At 43.0% G+C, this 22,411-nt stretch overlaps 1 protein-coding gene across 1 annotated transcript in view; it reads left to right on the top strand.

Annotated features, from left to right (window-relative positions):
• Window positions 1-22,411, top strand: part of LOC147306607 (disks large-associated protein 2) — a 26,386-nt gene extending 3,975 nt beyond the window's left edge. Inside the window, exons 3-8 of the mRNA XM_086275886.1 lie at window positions 4,080-4,465; window positions 12,787-12,875; window positions 13,736-14,175; window positions 14,252-14,343; window positions 17,484-17,636; window positions 17,748-22,411. Of these exons, the coding sequence (XP_086132012.1) occupies window positions 4,080-4,465; window positions 12,787-12,875; window positions 13,736-14,175; window positions 14,252-14,343; window positions 17,484-17,636; window positions 17,748-17,954 (1,367 nt within the window). The 3' untranslated portion in view covers window positions 17,955-22,411. The remainder of the gene's footprint in view (window positions 1-4,079; window positions 4,466-12,786; window positions 12,876-13,735; window positions 14,176-14,251; window positions 14,344-17,483; window positions 17,637-17,747) is intronic.

The following is a 22,411-nucleotide window of genomic DNA, read 5'->3' as shown; positions in this document are numbered from 1 at the left end:
ATATTGTAAAAGCGCTTTGAGTGCTCAAGGCGAGTAGAAAAAGCACTAAGAACCAGTAATTTAAAACAGGAACGTCAAAATCACTTTATACTGTGAGCTACATGCAGCCCATCGCTGAAACTGCCCTTTCTGTCAGTGTAACGACATTTAGCTGGACATTCAATCCCTGAGATATTTTAAAAGAACTGCGATTTCAACAACGCATTTCTGTGTATGTTGAATGTGTAAAAAGACAGAAAAGGTTCTGGTAGCTCATTCCTCTGCCCTGTGACACATTCACACATTTTTGTTTTTCCCCCACTAGAATAAAAACAGTCATTTAATCTTTAACAAAAACGTTCAAATTGAAGTTTGACACCCCTGAGTTAAAGGTAATAATAAAAGTCAAATCAAAACAACATTTAAAACGTGATGAAGTCAAAGAATAAAAAACAGAAAGTTCGGAGACAGAACACAAAGTGCGCCCCGACACGTCGCCAACCTCTAAACACAGAGCATCACATCACTCGGCTTCACGTACACAGAGAGCAGTTTGCACTACATCACCACAGCTTCATATGTTGGAACATGATGTATAATAATAGTGTTAAATACTCTGTCTGAAATGAGTGAGCGAGCAGTGCGTATGTTCTGGTGTTCACTTCATCTACATGCTGAGTAATACTGCCACTGACAAGATGGGACCAAGAGTTATGACTCCCCTTTGCACGACTGGCTGGCTAATAATGGCTCTATTTTGGTCCTCCTGCTGAATCATGCCCCTTCAATGGGTCATCTCTTTCCTCCCTCGATCGCTCCGCACTCCCTGATTTATCCTTGCTCTCTATGACACACACACACACAAAACCCTCTTTCATCCCTCTTTATATCTGCAATGATTTACTCTCCCTCCCTCTTTCTCTCTTACCTCTACATTTTCCTTCTCTCCCATTTTCCGTCTTTATTCGGGTTCGCATCTCTTCATCCACGAGGACTTAATTCTGTGAATGGCCGTCAGTGTGAGTCATTTAGTCCCTGGAGCAGAACACTCTCCATAGACCAGACGTCTGTAGCTATTTATACACAGCTGCAGTCGGGGTGAGAAAGAGGCCAAAAGTTGTTGTAGGTTTCAGGTGAAGCGCTGGCTTTGATGGTTACAAGAAATTTCTCTCTTTATTAAGATAAATGCAAACAAAAAGGTTTGTGTTTGCTCTGTACTTGTGAAATGCTATTAATTCTACACATTAGTGTTTGGGGGGCCTGCGTGGACGGGGCAGCTCATTAGAACTGAAAGAAGTGGCTTTGTGTGATGTAAGCACACAAGAAACGCTGAGTTCAGCTCAGTTTGCCTCTTTGTTGAGGAAAACGATAACCCATAACTTGCCCCGCAGCGTGACTCGGTGTTCTTCCGCTCTGCCGTCGATCTTCCTTCTGCTCTTGGCTCTGAGGTGGCCGGCTCACAGCTCGTGCTTCAGATGCTCGGGCCTGTAACTACGATGAGCTTTCTGAAAATAAAGACATGTCAAAGCCCAGAAGGCATTCGTGACCCATTCCCCAGTCCATCTCTCTGTGGATTAAGTCGATATTCTCATTTGCACTTGAAAGAAAGTAATCCTCCTTCCTTCTGTTGTGAAACGGGCAGAATAAGAAGACGAGACGTGTCAGCCTTCCTTTAGCAGAATCCTCCACATGAGTACTCCTGATTACTTCTCTGGTTTTCATCCATGTCAGATCAGTCTCACGTTTCACAACGGCTTTTTTTTTTTACTGTGTTATTACTTTATGTGTAAAAACCAGTCTCTGAACACCTGAGGCTGTGGTGATGAGGGCTGGTGTTATTGTAGGGTCTTTACCTTACAATATAAAGTGCCCTGAGGTGGCTGTTGTAGCGATTTGGTGCCATATGAATAAAACTGAATTCAATTCAGTTTAACTGAATTTAATACAACCCAGTTGTCCCTGAATTCTTCTGAAGCCAATCCCAGCAGTCCTGTCAGCACTGGGTGAGTTTATTACTCCAGCTGGGTATCAGATCACTGCTTCCTAACATTGCACTGCTTCTGGAGGTATTTGAGGAGCTGGTGCTGTGGCCCTCTGCTGTTATACAGCCTTTCTGACCTGTGCTCATTGACTCATGTACCTGCTCAGCTTAGTTCCTACAATACCTGAGAGGAGCTTCCGCGTAGTGGAGAGGCAGGTAGTTCGATGGTGACCCTTTATGGTCAGGATGGTTCTGCCTTGTGTTAGCCAGCCTGCTGTTAGCAGTGACCCTTATTTGTGCTGCCAGGCGATCGTGGAGTGCTGTGAGCTTCATCAGTCAGCAGGCATGGATCATGTCAGGTACTGGTCCAGCTCATTCTTGTGGTTGGATGGCTGTCTTTGTGACGTTCACTGGCTCTTGTTCTGGGAGGTTGCTCTCGTCTGCTCTTAGATCCACCAGTGACGCTTCTTTCTCCTGGATGTTCTTCCAGTATTTTTCAGTCTCAGCTTCGGGTGGGTAGTACACCCTGGATGGGTCTGTGGACAACAAGCCATTATTCTCTCTGCTTGTCTTCAGGCTACTGGGCAGAGCTGTGAGGCTTCATTTGTTCAATTTGTTGCACCTCTAATTCACCCGCAACCTGTTTCTTTAGCAGCTAGCTTCTTCCAAATGTAATGCCCCACTGGGGCGATTCTAGGATCAGAGCTTTGGGGGGCTGAGCAGCTGCCCAGCCAGGCAAGATAAACTTTATTCATCACGATGAGACTTCTTCCCCGTCTCTGTCAGTCCCTGCATCCTTAAATGTCTCCAGTTGTCCTGAGTTCCCTCTGAGTGTCTCCTTGGTGCATTTAAACCCCTGTTCCTCCCTGTCCTCATCGTCTGTTGTCTTCATCTCCGTTATCAGTCATCATAATTTTACCATCTCCGTGCAAGTCTGTAAATTTCTTTATTAAATCATAAGATTCTTAAATTCATCAAGTCTCTCTGTGCCTGGGTCCTCGTCTCAAAACGTGACATCACTGTTTTGTACATTTTAACACAATTTAATCCCCACAGTTGTAAACGAAAAGCAAAACACTTTTTTAAAGTATGTAACAAAACCATCAAATCTGATAAAGGTTATTTAAATGCTGCAAATGAAGAATGGACTGGAATAAAAAAAAACAAACATATCCTAACCGTAATTACTGGGAGAAAATGATGCTCACAGTAAATGAGAAGTAAACTGAGTGCATTTTTTGGACAGAGGTTCACTTTTAATGTGTAAAATACACTCCAAAAATAGAGTCCTTGAATATTGATTAAAAAAAATTACAAAAATGGAGGCAACTTTGCCTATGGTACTGTGTATACTATGTATGAAAAAGCATACACTGTAGTATAAAAAAGCACTTTTTTTTTTCTTTTTTTTTTTAATCACATTTAGTAATCTGTGAGATACAAACCATCTGCATGTGTTTATCAATATCATGCTGGCCTTCTGCTTCTATTACATCCAAGTTTGTTTCTTTTTCTATTTCTGGATTTTATGTATGATTAACTTTTATTTACGGATCATTTCTATGAATTACAAACACACACACACACACACACACAAATTCTGGTTTTGCTATCTTAGTGAGGACATCTAATTGACATAATGCTTTCCCTAGATGCTTACCCTAACCATCATAAATGAATGCCTAACCCTTAGCCTGAACCTAACCTTAACCCTGACACCAAAATCCCAATCATGTGTGCGTCCTCACAAGTCCTACAAGTATAGTAACATTCCAATTTTTGGTCCCCACGATGATGTCTAAACAGGCACACACACACCTGAACAGAAAACAGACCAAACTAAAAACAGACTTATGGCCACACTGAACTTAGAATAACATTAAAAAAAATCAAATAAAATCATCCGTCACTATTTCACTATTATGAACATGTGCATTGTAGTTTATAGTTACCTTGACATATTTTTCCCAAAATAAAATCAAATCTTTTTACATCATTGCCTTGCATCATAAAATCTTTGCTATACTATAAACATATAGTATGAACAGTGGGAATTTAATGTAAATTTAAAATGTTAATATTCTGAAAATGGCTTTGTTCATTTTTGCCTCTTTTCTAGCCATCACCTACACACCTAGCTATAAGAAGACCCCTCCTCCAGTCCCGCCACGCACCACCTCCAAACCGCTCATCTCCATCACGGCCCAGAGTAGCACCGAGTCCACCCAGGACGCCCACCACGAGGGGAGGCACCCTCATGGTGGGATGTGGGCGTCCGACGGCATCAGCTTGGGGTTGACCCCGGGCAGAGGCCTCTACAATTCCAACGACAGCCTGGATAGCACCAAAGCTGTTACTATAGCGATGGAGGCGGCCAGAGTCATGGCTGGAAAAAGACACCCGTCCACAGACTCTCACAGCTCAGTGCTCACCTGCGATAAGGCCGTCCTCGTGTCAAAGGCTGAGGAGTACTTGAAAACACCTCGATCATCTATAGGGATACAGGTCAGTCTTCAAATGAGCGTGCATGGTTAAAATGCCATTTCACTGGTCCTAAAACTCGCACTGCTCAAACCTGTGTGTGGTTATATAACATCAAAGAATAGTTTCCCACACATACATTCAGCCGAGAAACAGCGTTCTCATTTCAGGGGCTAAAAATAGCAGGAGTGAGTCATCTTACTGCAATCCGTTAATTAAGATTCAACTCATGCTGGAGCAGGTTTTAGTGAATGGTAGTTCACTCCACGGTTCATTCACTCCTCTTCTTACTGTACCTGCCTCTCTTTCTGTCTAACCCCACTGACTCTCTCGGTCCCCTTTCTAATTGTTCTCCCTCTCGCTTCCTTTGTGCCTTTTTTCTCCCTCCACCTCCCGCTTCAGAGTCATTTTACTTTGGATTTGTCTCACTCGTGCTCCGACTGTAGCCGAGGTTCTGCTGTTGCTGATCTTCCTTTGCAGGTGTCTGCTTTGATGCTCTTAAAAGATTGAGGAGTCAGTTCACTCCGCCTTCGTAGCCATTTAAAGCAGAATATCAGTTCTATTAAAGTTTTAAAGTTTGCATGTAGGGAGTTTTTGGTTTTCTGCTTTCATCTCATTATTACGTACTTGTCTACCTTAATCAGTGCATCTTTCCTGTTTATTCTTCCTCCACACAAATATGTGCACGTACATATATCCACTCTGCTGGCTGTCGTTCCTGCTAAACTGTTTGCAAACTCAAACCTGCTCATATATAAAATTTGAACCTTTTGATTTCATTCTGCCTGTGTTTGAATATCTTTCTTTGATAAAGAAATTAAGTGCATCCTAACTGCAGTGTTTTCTTTCAAAATTAGATTAAAAGAGGTAACTGGTTTGAGCTGGGGTTAAATATTATTACGGGGAAGTCAAACAGTAATCCTTTGGTAGTCAGGAGATTCTTCCACGCATCCAAACTTGAGAATTTGCAGGAGAACATTTGGCAAATTTCCCTGTTCTGTCTAAATTGCCTCCAACGTTTTCTTACTGCCATCAAAAATTAGCGATTTTAATGATAAGAGACTGAAACTGGTAAAAACAAACAAACCCAAAAACACATGACAGAAGCAACAAAAGCTGGAGCTCCTCAAACGGCTTCTGGAGGCCGGCACTGATCTGGGTCTACGGGTCAAAACCCGCAGACTCACATGCTAAATGGCTAAATCAAGTCACTGAACTCAACCTCTCAACCCTGTTTGTGGTGTCAGTGTGTAAAAAATATCATTTGTATTGTAAGAGTGCAGGGTTAAAATGTTAAACGTAGCAGAGCCGACAAGTCTCTGTTAGACAGATGTGTGTGTGACTGTAGAGCTGTTGTAGTAGCCGAGCTGAATCTGTGAGAGAACGAGCTCTGCCGCCTGTCCTGTAACCGGCCCAGAGGGTGCATGGTCAGGATAACAGTTTGTTCAGCCACCTCCTCTCCAGTCATAAAGTCAGCCTTCCTAATCAGTTTATTCACAGCTCTGATGCTCAGCAGACCACAGTGAAGTACCCGGTGCTCACCACAACTGAGAGGCAGGAAATCTCCTGGATCTCAGCTTGCTTAGGGAGTAGAGCCTGCTCAGCCCCTGTCTGTACACAGCCTCTGTGCTGGTCTTCCACTTCAGCCCACAGTGATCCTTTAACGGACCTCCCACCCAGTCACGATTCCACTCTGATCTATCTGTTGATTTTGATTGGCTGCACTGGTTCTTAGCCTTTAACATATTCTATATATATTCTTTCAGATGCAATGATAAAAGCATAGTGATAATGTCAGGAGACTATAAACAGCAGACAGAGCAAAAACGCCAGGGTCTGTCAGTTATATATATACATCTGAGCCATCTGCAGTTATTAGTGCATTGCTAAAAGCAGCTTTCAGCTTCTCCCATCTTGTGTGTAAAATGCCAGCCTTGCATTAAAAATGGTTGCTTTAGGAGGAGAAATGAGCTCAGTGTTAATGAAGGTCTCACAGTAACCAGGCTACATTTCCCTGACTCATGTAAACATCTTGGTTTACTCACTCTTTGCTCCAGAAATGATTTACCCAATTACTCAAGCAAAGTTCAGATATCCTTGTTCACATTCTTACTCTCCTCATCTCCAACACATTTGCAGTACTGGCACTTTCTGTTTCCTGTTAGCCAGGGTCAAAGCCTGCCATCTAAAGATGAACAGGCCACCCAACTGCTCATTTAAAGAAAACAGAAGTGAAACATCCAAATCTCATTGCAACACTTCAGAAAAATGCAAAGCAACACATTCAGCACATGTGCGTGAGCGATCTGACCCAGTGAGGTGGCGATCAAACCCTCTGGGAGAACGAGTCCACTGTTAGTGCTGTGTGTTTGATGAAAGTGAAGGTGAAAATGCAGGAGTGTGTGTGTGTGTGTGTGTGTGTGTGTGTGTGTGTGTGTGTGTGTGTGTGTGTGTGTGTGTGTGTGTGTGTGTAACAGAGAATTATACTGACATTGAAATTGCCTCCAGTGATGTGTGGAAAGTCCAGTTAAATTACCAGTGCAGGTAATTTAAGCTTCTGGACTCAAATATAAAATAAGCAGAAAGAAGAATTTCTCGTTCATCTAATCATAAATGTTTAGGTTGAAAACATTACAGTCTGAGAAGACTTATATGCTTCATTCTCACATTCATCTTTAACAACATTATATTTACCTGCCTATACTCTGACTGTACTGCATGAGAACAATTTGAATGGGTCCTCTGTGGTGAGTAAATCATAGCATGAGAAATATACCGTATATAGCCTGAGACAGACAGGTTTCTTTAAGTATCCCTAGCAGCGATGCAGAAGGTTTCATCCCATCACTTTGGACCTTCATGTTGGAGAATTAAAGCTTTATTTTATAAGAGCCATAATTTCTAACAAGTTCTCAGAAACCTTTCCTGGAAAGACTCAAATATTATTGAATACACTAAGCTGTAATACCAGGGAGTCTCTTATTTTACAATTAAGGGATTTTTTATTCGAAAAGCAAAATTGCTGTTGTACAAATTTAAGAAATTGAGCTTAGTGTCAGTTCACCAAAGCATATTTTTAATTATGACTTTGGATAATGTGTCATAGTCCAGAAGTCTTTGAACTACAGTATGCAAATACTCATTTATTATATTCAGCTGACCTCTTCGTCATCCACGTGCTTCACCCAGTCCTGTAATTAACCTGGATTATCCTTCCTTTGCATTGATTTCACCCTCTCAGCCTGCCTCTCCTACAGGAGGTCAACTTTTAACATTTCTGCACATTTTTTAAATGTTAATTATTGGCTTTGTGGACTCGGTGTTGACTTGACTTCCTCCGGTCCTCCCATTGGGACCACTTTAGAGCCATCTGGGCTGCACTTTTCCCACTTTAGAACTCAGACATGCTTACATTCCAAAAGTCTGATTGATTTATTCACAGCAAGAGTTTTAATTGGAGCCTTAATGAGGTCGTATGAAAAAAGGAGTCAAAGCTTTTAACCTTAAACGCACTCATTGGCTCCAGGAAGTCACCAGGTGGTGTTTGAGTGTTGTGGATGAAAGGCTGAGTCGCTCCGTGCAGCTTTCAGTTTCCACACCTGTGCTGATTCTGTGCCTGTGATGATGTATGCACGCCCTTGTATTTCTGCATGCACGTGCCAAAGTATGTCCAGCCTAAAGAGCCTGCTGGACGCAAACTGCACGGCATCCTGGATGTTTTGCCTTCTTTCAGCTCTCATCCATCACAGACATGAAACTCTATCATGAGGTGGACTGGGCTCTGCCTCTAACACGAAGCGAGTGATGGAGGTCACCTCAGCAGGCTGCTCCGTGCACATTTCCTCCCTGCTAATAGCTTCTTCCAAACAGCCTGACAGAATACAAAATAGCTCACCAAAAATGTCACTCCTGAGCTTTAATACTGACCACTCCACAACAAAGGTAGGGCTGACATTTCCAAACAACAGAACTGCACGATATTCTCAACCAATGCATTTGGTTCACTCTCACAGTCATAATACTACACTGAGTCGGAGATTTATGAATGTCAGATGCTTAAAAGGCCTCTTATAGACATTTTGGGCACTCTTTGAAACACCTGAGGGCTGGAATGATATCATTGGCAGAGAAATGCACTCGTTTTTTTACAGCTATGTGCACTATAGCACAGTGCTTTGATATCAGACAAACATTATTTACTATGCAGGTATTTCAAATTCACATACTAGGATCATGAGTTGTTAGAGTTCATCCTGAGGAGGACGCAATGCTCACATTAAGTCCTGCTTGTCTAACCTTTAAAAAAATCACAGTATAAAAACACATTTTGGTATATTGTCAAAGACTGGATCAACATTTTTTAATTTTAAAATCACCCAGTAAATGATGAGGGAAGTTTGTGGGTAAATGCAAAGTAGAACCAGCTAAAAAAAACCAGGGCACAGCCACGAGTCATTTTTCTGACCTATGCATGCTGTAAATGTGTTCCTGAAATATTTAACCCATGATTAGCTGACTCTAAACAACCCTGCGAGGAAACCCAGGTGACCAAAGGACGAACAGCACTCTCTCTTTCTCTCAGGGAACATAAGGCTCCGCTCAGCTCTTATCAAAGCTGCACCGCTCAGGTTATAAATACACCCGACAGAATAGAGAGCTGATCGCTCAGAACACATCCAAAGTCATCCGGTCCAAAATATGGTCAACATGTGCCCTGGGCCTCATTAAAGAACCACTTACTCAGCTCTCCAGTAATCACAGCTGTGATTGGGCTTTCATTTCCCGTAGTCTTTACCGGACAAATAAAAATAAAGAAGGATAGATCAGATGTTTGTGTAGCTTATGTGTCGACGCAGTGGATCCATATTTCACTAGGAGATGACTTCAGGTAAGGGTCGGTGTTGGGAAAAATGAGGTCAGGAAGACAGTCCTATACGGGGGATAGATGAGTGGTAATGAAGAAGATGATAAGCGTTGGCTGGCAGGGGTAGATAACCGCCGCTGGAGAGAAGATGGAAGATGGTATGATTGTGCTGAGTGGGCTGTGGGTGAAGGAGTGGCTGAGACGTGCAGGCAGACAAGCATCTGATTGGAGGAGGGTGATGTAAGGTGTGATGTAAGGTGTGTGGCCAGAGGGGCCGATGGCGCAATATGGCAGCCTCGCTTCTGTCAGTCTACCCCAGGGCAGCTGTGGCTACAACCGTAGCTTGCCTCCACCAGTGTGTGAATGTGAGAGTGAATGAATAGTGGCATCGTAAAGCGCTCTGGGTGCCTTGAAAAGCGCTATATAAAATCCAATCCATTATTATTATTAAGAAAGCCCAGGTAGACAAAGGAAAAGCAGTAAACAAGAAACTGGGGTTTACAGTTTTGATAGGCTGGAACAGATAACTCGATGATGTGATCAATCAGGGACCAAGTCTGAGCAAACGCACTTCACATGAACATACAAGCATGGAGAGGGACTGAAGCGGGCGCTGTAGGAGCCACAGCAGCTGCGTCTGGTCATGCACTGAGGTATGTGTATGCAGGGCAGATGTGAGTGCTGTAATCTGCTTTTTGCAAACAGAAAACGATCTATTTTTTTATTTGCATGAGGAGCGGGGGAAGTCGTATCCAATCATAAGTGGTCACTCAAGATGCATTTTATTGCCAGCTGTGAACTGGTATACTTAGAGCTGTCAGCTTGTGTTTGGATCACTCAAAGCAGACATTGTGGAAACTAGACAAAGAGAGACAAGTGAGAGAAAGAAATTAGAAGAGAAAAAGAAGAACGGATGGAGGAAGAACAGCAGAGCAAAATGGTCAACACTGAAGAGGTGTCATTAAATGTGGCTCCACCGACTGTAGCCACGCAGGAGCCATTATCATCCGCCGCTCTGTCCTCCTCCTCCATAGTAAAAACTAATGTCCTCATTTCTATCACTGTGGATGGTTCCACAGCATCCAGTCTACCATAACTGACTAAAAATGCTTCAAAAGAAACCTTATCTTTATACACATATATGATGGCTTTTCACACTATTTAAATTATCTTCATGACCTTCATGAGGTCATCACCTACAGCTAACGGTTGTGCCTCGAATGTATTTCCTGCTATCTGCAGTCATCCCTTTATCCTGAGGCACAATGGCCACTCTACAGAAAACACAGGCCAAGAACAGAGAAATGACATTGCATCAGTAAGTTCAGAAATTAGAGTCCATTAACCTGAACATTTTACTGTTTCCTGCAGTGCAGAAAAACCCAAAAAACACCAGGCGCTGTGAAACAGCCTCACCTGGCATACATGCTGGAAGTCCTAGAGTCGCAGTAGCTCTGCACTCTGCAGTCAGTGGCACTCAACGTAGAGCCCAAATTATTGCCTCTCAGAGTTCAAGTAGCAAACACACCTCCACATAAACTGTTTGGAGGAGCCTGCATGACTCAAGCTTTTATGACTGAAATGTGAGAAAGAAAGCACAGAGGAGTATGGGCTCAAATTGTGGTCATAAATATTTTGTACTTGTAAATAAGGATTTGTATGTGTAAAAAGAATTTGTGTGTGTATTTAGTATTTAGTATTTATTATTTATTGTCATTGTCAAGAGATTTGTGTGTGGACTTAGCCAAAAAATACGTGTGAAACTCTGGACTCAGGTTTCAAGTGACAAGTATGAATTTTGACCCTGTTTTTCTTCCTTTCATATGATTGGCCAATGTCATGTCAATCTCAAATTTAACTATCCAATCAGAGAACAGATGGGTTTGGCTATTGGAGGGGTGCTTTATGGGGCTTCAGGTTCTTGAAGGGAATAAATGCCCTTTTACATGCCAGCCCAGCGTTTTCCTTCATCACCACGAAGAAAAACAGTCTGTGGTCGTCCGAGTTTGGTGATTTTTGTGTCACAGGTTTACCTGCTTAATACAGGGACTAGCATCTAGTACAGGTAGAGCTGCTGCAAAAACCCACAGAGCCCAGCAGCCAGCGCAACAAATTCTGGATCCTTGGCTTTTAGTTAGCAGTTAGCATTAGCATCACATGCTGCGTCTGATGTGAAAGGACCTTCATGCCTGTGACTCACAGCCATGGTCCCGGGTCAGGCCTGACTTTGTGTTAAACTAATCCTAAAGTAATAATGGTATTTCTAACCACTGATATAGCACAACTTTATCCTTTCAACAGCTACTGAAAGTTAGGGGACCTAGCTGCTATCGGATATTTACATAGAGATCCTCCAGCTTCAAACTGTATTACCCTTCAAGGACCTGCAGTTCAAAAAAGCACCCCTCCAACAGCCAAACCCATCTGTTCTCTGATTGGATAGTTACATTTGTGATTCACGTGACATTGGCCAATCAGATGAAAGGAAGAAAAACAGGGTCAAAATTCGTACTTGAAACTTGAGTCCAGAGTTTCACACGTATTTTTTGGCTAAGTCCACACACAAATCTCTTTTACACACACAAATTCTTTTTACACATACAAATCCTTATTTACAAGTACAAAATATTTATGACCACAATTTGAGCCCACAGAGGAACACAAACACAAAGCAGACTGCTCGGGTCATGAAAGGCAAGGAAGCAGACCAGCAGAAATCTGGGCTTTGCTCCCACGAGTCCAGATTTGAGATTTCTGGTTCCACATCTTTGTGATATGCAGAGAGAATGAACGGATGGTGAGAGAAGTGTGTTTCCCACTGAGAAGCATGGCAGAGGAGGTGTGATAATGTTGCTGGTGACACTGTTGGCCATTTATGTAGAACAGCCACAACATTCACAGCGGCTCAGCTTCCCATCTGGTTCCAGTTGGTGGGACCATCATTTGTTTTCCAACAGGAAGATGACCCGAAGCACACGTCCACATTCTGTAAGGGTGTCCGGCAAACATGCTAATGGAGCGCCTTCACGTTGACCCGACCTAAACTCAGAGGTGTTTGTGTTGAGCTCTTGCAGCGTGAGTGCAAAGGTGGCTAATTTGAAGCTGCTATGCTTATTGCATAGTTGCACAGCAAAGCATCGAACGAGTTGTTCTCAAACATTTAGCTGGCGCTGTGTGGTGCCATTATTAAATCTAATGCTTCCTTTTGGGCAACTACAAATGCTTTATTGGACATTTTACGTTGTAGAATGTACCCTATAGCACACTGTGCTTCATTCTTTAGCCTAATTTCTGCTCAAACCTAAAAACCACCTCAGTCTTTTTCCGTTCGCAGCCTCCATAAATCATACAATGTTTACTTTCTGACACGCTGTGCACCGTTAAGTTGCTCTGTCCAGTCCCAACCCAATAAACACAGAAACACTGGGGAATTGCAGCTCACATAATGAGAAGCACTGTTTGTATCTTTTCTTCACATTAGGTGGAAGCAGCCACGGACTCTGAATCTGAAAGCAAAGGCTCACGGGAGTACCATTCTGTTGGGATCCAGGTAGAGGATGAAAAGAAAGGGTAAGATAATGGCTTTGGGATTTTCACATCATTACAAAACATCAGGGTTTGATGTTTGATCTCGGTATCGCAGAAAATAGCCCCACTGTCAGTGCCATTATTCGTCATTTTGGCATGTGTACATTCACCCGTGCCTTTAACCTTCCTGCCTTCTTGGGACCTTTTTGTGCCACTGCTATGTGTTAAATGGCTGCCATTTCCACTGTGTTCAGTGGAATATAACCAAACTTGCCACAGGATAGTTTTTACCTGTCAATGTTAATATTCCAGTGTGAATTCCTTAAATCAGCCTAAAATGGCTGAGCAGCAGAAATCCCCACACCCATCACCCTGGGGACCATTTTCTGCCCATTGACTTCCATTATAAACGCTATTTTTCATCCCCAAATTATCATCATATGATTTTATTTTTTCTTCTTTTCTTGGATGTCAATGAAGACTCAGGGCCTTGAAGTTTTAATTTTTAAATTGCAAAAAAAATGCAAAAAAAATAATGGCAGGTCAAAATGTATGTTGGTGCCAATCTTTGGTCCATCTAAAGGCCTACTTATAATGACAACCACATATTACTTCAACTGGTTTTTTGTGGAAATATTTAGTTTCGTTTTTTGGTTTTTGGGGCTTATAACACAGGGCGCTCATGTAATAACACTGGGATTTGAAGGGTTAAAACAACGAAAATATAATTAAAACTTTACATGAATATTTCAGGGAGAAGTAGTTTTACAAGGTTGGCTAATTTAAAGTGGAATAAAATATGGATATATGGTCTTTTTATGGCGTGGCTGAGAATGGTCCCTAGGGTGATGGGTGTGAGTTTTTTAAAGGATGGCAGGAGGGTTAATCTCTTCGCCCGTCAGACAGGGAAGGTTCAAACGCTCCAACAGCGTGACTGCAGCTGTGCAGGCCGACCTGGAGTTGGAGGGCTTTCCCACCATGGAGGACAAAGGCCTGCAGTTTGGTGGGGGATTCCAGCGTCACTCAGAGCCCAGCACACCTACCCAGTACGGGGCAGTGCGGACCGTGCGCACCCAGGGGCTCTTCAGCTACCGGGAGGATTATCGTACCCCTGCTGAACCCCCCAGTCCCCGGGAGACCACCAGCGAAACAACCTGGCAGCTAGAACCTCCCTCCCCGCGGGAGAACGCGGCTTCGCCGGGCGAGTCGGGGAGGGCGTCCCCTTCCCTGCGGAGGGACGGGAGCTGGTTCATGCAGTTGCTCCACAATGAAACAAAGAGGATGGAGGGCTGGTGTAAGGAGATGGAGGCAGAAGCTGAAGAGAATGACCTGTCAGAGGAGAGTGAGTGAATCTCTGATCCTTTGAGCAGAATTAACAGTTTGCATGTGCTCTGTTTGATATGCTGCGTGTCATTCAGTTCTAGGGAAAATCCGAAGTGCAGTGGGAAGTGCTCAGCTGCTCATGTCTCAGAAATTCCAGCAATTCTACTGGCTGTGTCAGCAAAACCTGGTAAGACGTGATTTTATTAAAGTCTGTAGGTAAAGAACAAATAAAACTGCTGTTTACATCATAACTCACATGTAGGTGACATTAACTGCAGCACACAAATAACATGACCATCCACACTGCATGTGATCCAGCCTACCACATCTGTGCTTGAAGGTAAGAGAGAGAGAAATTAGAATGACACAGCTACATCTGGCACAAAGGTGTTAGACTCAAAATATTGATCGTGCTGTAGAATGAACTTTTGTCATTAGAAACAGTTCCACACTTTGTTCTTCAACCTTCAATACACGTTTAATACTTTAGCTGGTGCTAACAAACTGAATCCAACTGCCTGAAAATGTCATTGATTGTGGAAAAGTGCAACATTGAGAATCAATAGCTATTCGGCGCATTTATATGTGACCTGAGCATTCTGAAATAAAACAATACATGCGTGTGTGTGTGTGTGATGCAGCTTTATCCTGGAACAGAGGAAGTAATGGTAGAACCAGGCTCCTATTGAAATGGATCTGAGACACCAGCAGTGCGTGTGGCACAGATGTTCCTCAGCACTATCACAGCCACTGGTTTTGCCTCTAAGTGTATGGCTTGCATCCTGCTATGTCCTGGATCGTCTCCAGGGAACCTTTGCACAGTCTGTAACTTGCGTCCTATTGGCTGTGGTAGCTCCTGCCTCCATGGTTCTGGATCTCGGGGCCCGTTCCTTTGCTGACGTGATCCAAGCCTCTGTGCTGTCCTTTGAGCTGGCCTTTTCTAGCCACTGGTAGGATTTCTTTAGTCAGCCGCTTCCCCTGTCTGTCGATGGTACAGATGTAGGTAGATGGTGCAGATATATCCCATGCAGGGGCTTGGTCATCCAATACACTTCCACCTCCTGTTCCGCATCACCGTCTGTCTTTAGCTGCCTGAGGCTCTCATGGAGCAGCCCTTGTGAGTGCTCCAAGTTTCATACTGTATTGTGGCTCTGACACTCAGTGATCCATGCCCTCCCACTTTCTGTAGCTCATGGAGTGTCTGGATGTTGGACTTTGGGTGAAAACCTCCATGCTGAATGAGGGGTTTCATGTCTTGACATTTGTGACATCTCCTCCTCTTGTGGGCATCTTATTATTCCAGCTGTTTATCTGATGACCGGTAGGGCATATGCATTGATGGTTTGTATCTTATTCCTACTATTCAGCTGGCTTCTCTGCAACTGTCTTACCTTCTGTGAGTTGATGTCTCCCTCACACCTGGCATACAGTTAGATAGGTAGGTAGGTAGGTAGGTAGGTAGGTAGAGGCCAGGTACTATTTCCTCCTGAAGGAGACGGTGTTATGAATGTTTACTCAACAAACCAGCAACCTTGACCATGCCATAAATCCATATGAAACAATATTTCATACACCGCCTTGGTTTGTGAAATGTCCACAAATGAGAAACTTAAAAGGATGTCTCATCTTGTTTTAGGAGCCTGCTTTTCTTTAACGTCTCAATCAACATTTAGGAAGCCTGAATTAAAACGAACGGTGTGCACAGAGTGCTTCTCTGGGAGAATTTCCAGGATTTGAAGCACACACAGGCACAGCCGAAGCTTAAAACTCACCAACTCCTTCCAAATCTGCCAGCTCTGAATATTTGAAGCCTTGAGACTTTGGAGTTTGGCGAACATCACAGGCACAGAGGTCAGAATAAAGCTGATGGAGTTCTGAGTCCATCTCTCAGTAATTAGAGATAACAGGAGTGAATTCTGTTTCTGGCATTCCTCACATGGTGGACACTCATGTTTGAAATCTTAGGGTTTTTGTTTTTTTCAAATGGCTTGCTTTATGAAGGAGAATTATGCTAATCTCATAATACTGTACAAATATCAAAGCCGAATGTAACCCCTATGGAGTCACAGTAAGCAAAGTATGATTAGCAATACTGTAAGTTTAATATCTGTGTGTGATGTTGCAACAGATACAACTTTAGGAAAGAGCTGAAGAAATAACATTTTAATTGGTTAATGAATTTCTACACTTGGGGCCAAAGATGATATTTTTGAGATCCTTTTAGCGACTCCTTGCTGTTTGTTTGGCTAAAAATAATTATCTGATTACTTAATGCACAAGAAACCAAATGAGTTGGGAACTTCAAAACTTAAATAACAAGCCCCCATCATATAAAAAACTACATCTACTCTGCTGCACGCTTCAAATGTCATAATGTTTTAGAGCTTGACCATCTCTGGTTGTCGAGTCACAGCACAGATGTTTGGTCGGTGCAAAGTTTATGAAATCATGGAGCTGAAATAGTTGAAGTTATAAAGTAAAACATGGATGGAAATATATGAATAAAAACAAAATCCTGAATACAGTGCAGGGTGTGCTGCAGCCTGAGCTGTGACAGTGTTGTGCTCCACACCATCAAGCCCTGAAATCAAACAAAGCCTCCTAAGAGAGCCTGTTTCTAATCGCATTTCTGCGTTGGATTTGGGAATAAAGAAATTTGCAATTAAATTAGAATTTGTAATGAACAAAGGTTAATAATATGCACACATTTACCTCAAGACCATCAATCTTTTTTCTCCCTGCATCAGTTTAAGAGCCTCTCATGATCATGTTTTTTAGACGTTATTGTCCTAGAGCACAAACCTGTGTACCCGGGTCCTCGTTGGCGGCGATCAACACATAAAATCAGCTCAGAAATTCTGTTCAGGCGTACGCAGGTTGTGCTTCCTTATCATGAAAAGCCTTCGCAAGAATATTCAGCTTGGAAGAAGGAAGAAGCTAATTTAATGAAAGAAAGAGGGACCAGCACACGGTAAACTCAAACCCATGACTCATTAACCTGCAGCAGTTACTGAGACAATGAGGCACCTTTCAGTCGGATGTTCCTTTCATTTCAGATATCAAGTGATGAATAGGTCTGCACCGACAAAGTCGGCTTAGTATTTCAGGCCCCATTCATGAACGAATGACGGGACCGCTCTCCAACACAAGCTGTTGCCCCTCGTTTCAATCACTAGTTTTGAATATGACGAGGACATCTAGTGGACTGGAGCTGAAGTGCAGTAAGCAGGGTGGCCCACATGTGCGGTGTTACATTATAGTATCTACCTCACCATTTGAACACTCTTAAGAGTATTTGATCTTTCCTCTTGTGCCCGTGCTGCGTAGGACCCCAGTGCCATGCCGCGACCCACCTCTCAGGACCTGGCTGGGTTCTGGGACCTGCTGCAGCTCTCCATCGATGACGTCACCATAAAATTTGACCAGCTGCAGCAGATCAAGAACAACAACTGGAGGCCTGTAGATAGCCCAGAGAAGAAGGTGAGGACTCACTGCTTGCAGACTGATTCTTAAAAAAATGTGGAGCAAGCAAAAAGGATTTTCTAATAAATCGCAAAATTGCATTTTAATCTTTCTCTCTTCTTTCTAAAGGCACCAGCTCCCGTACCAAAGAAGACAATTCGACAGAAGAGTGCAATGACGAGGGAGAAATCCCTGGACCTCCCAGATCGGCACCGGCAGGAAGCCCGCCGACGGCTCATGGCAGCCAAGCGGGCGGCCTCTTTCCGGCAAAACTCAGCCTCGGAGCGAGCGGACAGCATCGAGATCTATATTCCAGAGGCTCAGACTAGACTTTGAGAGGATCGGGTCAGGGGCTAACGTGTCTCCCTATTTCAAACAAAACTTTAAAACTAGCCTTTTTCTAGACTGCTAATCTCTCTACTCTTCCTTTATCCATCTGTCGTCTGATCTGATAGCCATCCTCAGTGCCCATCGCCAAAACCCCAGCGGACTGTAGGATGCGCCAAGGCTATACTCCTGCATCCAGAGCGAGTGTTAGCAGAAATGTATGTCTGACATGAGTCGCTTGGGTTTCTCCTTAGCTCACTCTCATGACACCCGACCTACAAGCTCTCTCATCCAGTGTCCTGGATGGATACATCTGTAGTTTTTCAGCATTTGCAAAGTGCCATTTAAAAAGTGCAGCTTTGAGAACCTACCAGCAACCAGGCCTTTGAGCTAAAAGAGTAAATGAGAGATTTATTTATTTCAAGTTGTTCAAAAACGGTTAAAGTTAGTAGCCCTTCGATACTTTTTGATCATTTGAAAATTACCTTATGATTTCTTTTCTTTTGGGGAATAAGAAGCTAAGTATCACTAAATTGTTGTAAGTTCAAGTCTTTGCAAAGTGCCAATGCTTGAAATACCTCAACTGTGTGCATGTGGCACTGGTTACACATCCAAGGTTATTCAGGCAGCCCTAAATAAGCTCTGGACTGGTCAGTGTTGAAAAATGCAGCTTTCTACCCAATCTGGTTGTAGTCAAACATTCTTCATGGGCTGGATTGGTGGAAGAATGACATCAGCTCATCAACGCGCACATTTCAAACATCTTTCCTATATATCTCACGTTGCCAACTTTCAGATATCGACATTTACTTGAAGCTGAAAACATGCAAGTCTTGTGCCAACACGTTCATCATGTCAATGCAGTAGAAACCAGTATGAAAGTGTCTGTAACTCCTTAGATTGAAATGTGTAGACAAATGCACTTATGCACTTATTACAGTTCTCTGTATTTCCAAGGGAAATGTACATACCCCAGTTCACAATAGTACTGTTGTATTTTTGAATTGTGAGTGGGATGAATATTCATCGTGTTTCCCCACTGCGTCTCCACTGTTTTCCGCCCTTTCTTTTGCTCTTGACTCCTCTGGATTTGTTGCACACATGCAGTCATTTTGATCGCGCACACACTCTACGCCGCACGGCCGTCTTTTCATCCACCATGCTTCTGTCAGGCCCTTTCAAGTTGCACCCTCAGCCACAGTTAATGAGGAGTGATGGAGAGAAAAATGTCAAAACATAAACAAAATATCTGCATACGCGCTTCTTTAATCTATGAAGTACTTTGTAATTTTTCCCATTTCTTGAAAAGTTCAGTGTAGTTTGAAGTCTCCCTGTGGCTGACACCCTTTAGGAAAAGATGGGGAATAATGAAATGAAATTGGGGCAAAGGCTTTTCCAGAGGGATGCAAGCAGCAAGTCTCAAATAGCTAAAACTCTGCAAGAGCCCTGCTGAACAGAAAGAACGGGCTGTGCACACCGATGCCAATTTTAAGTAGTGAATGGAGATTTGCACAATCCTAAATTCCACACAAACAAAAGCTAAAGATCACCTACATCTATATATGCAACTGTTACAGAGGTCTGGGGTTTTCAAAGTGTGGTTCGGGGACCTCCAGGGGTCCACGACTCAAAATAGTTTGCTGTCAATCTGTACGGGCGCAATACACACCAGTAAAACTATTGTAATCAGTGAAGGAATAGCTGGTTTGATCCAATCCTGGTCCGTGATTGTGTTCCTCATAAATTCATTCTGAGCAAAACGCTAAAATTCTGCTGCTTAATTATGAAACTTTGGTGCCGGTGATTTCGACGTTCGCTCCACTGTGTTGCTGATGTTGCTGTCAAATCATTGACCTAAAGACTGAAGTCTATTAGTAAAACCTTTGGGATAATCAACCCACTAAATGGTGCTGCTTTTTATTTAATCAGTACAGTACTAGACAAATAATCAAGTCGAAATAATGCGCTGTCCACTGAACGGTACATCACTTTAAAAATCTATTTTTATGACTAATTGTGCCCGAGTGCCTGGCTTCATTATGGGTGGGTTCAGGGATATGAATCATATGATAGCAGTAAAAAAACAAAGTCCCTGGATTTGAATAGTGTGTGTGTGTGTCTGTTGCTGATGTGTGAGCGTGGATCTTGTTTTTGTAGCACAATGCTGACTCTAAGTCAATCTAAGGTCTGCGCGTCATTTTCCTATTACTACCCAGCTGTGGCCTGACCTCCATCGCCCGCCGCACCCCCACACAGATCTACACGCCATCGCCGTGCCATCAGCTGTTTGATAAATTGTATTTTAGATACCTTGATTTACTTTTTGCTCCTGCGAATTGTACTTTTGAGTAAACGGAGTATTTTTTGAACCATACGCATCCTTGAAGACAAACTCCGAGCATACGTGGGATTCACACTTGTTTTCAAGCTACCATGTATGACACATTCCTCATCTGCCAAACTTCTTGTAGCAAACCTCAGACAACACATTACAGAATGACCAGGTAACCAAAGTCTGCGATGGAGTGACAGCGTTTCAATAATGAAACAAGAAAACACGGCGAGCTCGAATTCTGTTGGGTTTTTCATTGCAGAGGCAGGGAGCTTTAATAGTGAGACAGTGGGTATCTGGAAAGCGTCTGGGTGTGCGATGCCAGGCAGTTGGCAGAGCGGGGACGTTCCCCTGCTGTTGCCACAGTGGCAGACAGACGGCAGAGAGACAGACTCGGGTTGACATATGCTGGCTTAGAGGAGACGAGAGCTCGGCGCTGAGGCCCAAACTGCTGGTGCTGTGTGCTGTTCTGTAGCTGGAAGGCTGTTCATGTGAGGATCGCTCGCTGCTGCGCCGGGTCATTTTTAGCCTCTCTTTGACTAAGCAAAGCAGCTTATGTAAGATTTTGGGTCCTTGGTGAGATCAAGCAAACTGCCTCTAAGGCCCTTCAAAGCTTGTGTTGATAAATGTATTGCTGAATTGTGGCCTGCACTGTAGAACTTAAGCATCAGCACTACATGTTTCTGCTGGGCTGAGGCTGAAACGACTGAGGAGTTTCTCCCTTACGTATCTCGAGCAGGGCCGTGAAAAACGTAGTATAACCGCCACCTGATTCAGTTTCAAGCATTTCATTTGCACCTTTAAGACGCATCGCATAATTTGCCAGGAGGCCTTTTTTTCTAGTCGGACCTTGAAGGAACCAGGGGAGATGGAAAAGGGCAATAAGGAGACGAGTGTGAGTAAATTTACAGATGCATTTAGAGATAAGAACTGTGCAGAAATCATCCCTCCCTCATCCCCCCACAGACAAACCTCGCTGCTCTGACGGCTGGGTTTTGTCTCCCAGTGAAAATCGTTTTCCATCGATGACACCGTTTCTTTTGAGGTGTAAACGCATTCTCACATGAACTCTTTTTCACAGAGCGATCTTGTATTCCCTCGAAGCCGACTGTAGCGCTTATTCTGCGCTGAATCCTTCTGGATGACGCGCAGCATGAATCCGATACTGTGAGCGCCAAGGGAGTCTTCTTTTGAGGATGCAGTTGCAGCGCTTTCCTTTAGGTGGCCCGCTGAAACCTCGTGTGAACCCCGAGCGTACAAAATTTCAACAATGCTGTATTCAGTGCCAGGAGAGCAGCGGCCAACTGCAAGTGCAATGTCTTTGACTTATCCAGCAAACTGTAAAGTTCTTACTGCACATTAGTTTTACGTAATCAAACCATGACTGCCGTCGCCGACCCATCTCCAAACATGCGGTTTGAGCTTGTATCTACACATTCTGTGGCCTCACTTCTGGTACGACTGTATTTGCGCTTTAAACTCTAGAACCCATGACGTGAACTATTTCAAGGGGACTTTTTGGTAATCGTGCCATGGAAAGAAACACACTGATACAACACTTCCTAGAAGTTGGAATGTGAAACAACTCTATAATTACTAGACAAAATGAAAAAAGGTAGTTGTTTAGCTAAAACTATTTTCATCTCTTGTATATCATATCTATAGGAAGGATGAATATAATGCCAAATATTCATTATTTGTAAAGAAATATATATATAGATATATAAATATAAAATATATGCTTCATTGAAACAACTATTTTCTGCACTTGCTCATGTTTTGCTGTTATTCTCACTTTGTTATGGTTCCTTTCTAAGCTGATATGATGGCATGCAAAAAAAAAAACTGATTTTGAATGTAGGCTTATTTATTCTTGTTTTTAAGAATTATGACACTGTCACACTGATGTACATTTGTTATGTATTTATTTAAGTCTGCCACACGTGCATCTCTCAAGGCGCGTTCTTTCAGTGCAAGTTACCTTATCGTTAATTTATTTTGTATTATTATTATACCATATGCATTTTCCTCCATTCTTTCAGAGCTGTTGGGAGATTTTGCCTATTTGACTCGTTGATCATTGCTTAGTTCACTCAGTGTAAATAATTCTGCAATTAAATTTTTTGAGAAAAAG

Source organism: Aulonocara sp. 'chitande type north' Nkhata Bay, linkage group LG19 (genome assembly GCF_057382095.1).
Source record: "Aulonocara sp. 'chitande type north' Nkhata Bay isolate Kocher_YH1m ecotype deep benthic linkage group LG19, A_spYH_male_GT1.1, whole genome shotgun sequence".
NCBI classification, from domain to species: Eukaryota; Metazoa; Chordata; class Actinopteri; order Cichliformes; family Cichlidae; genus Aulonocara; species Aulonocara sp. 'chitande type north' Nkhata Bay.
This window is presented reverse-complemented; position numbering and strand designations above follow the sequence as displayed.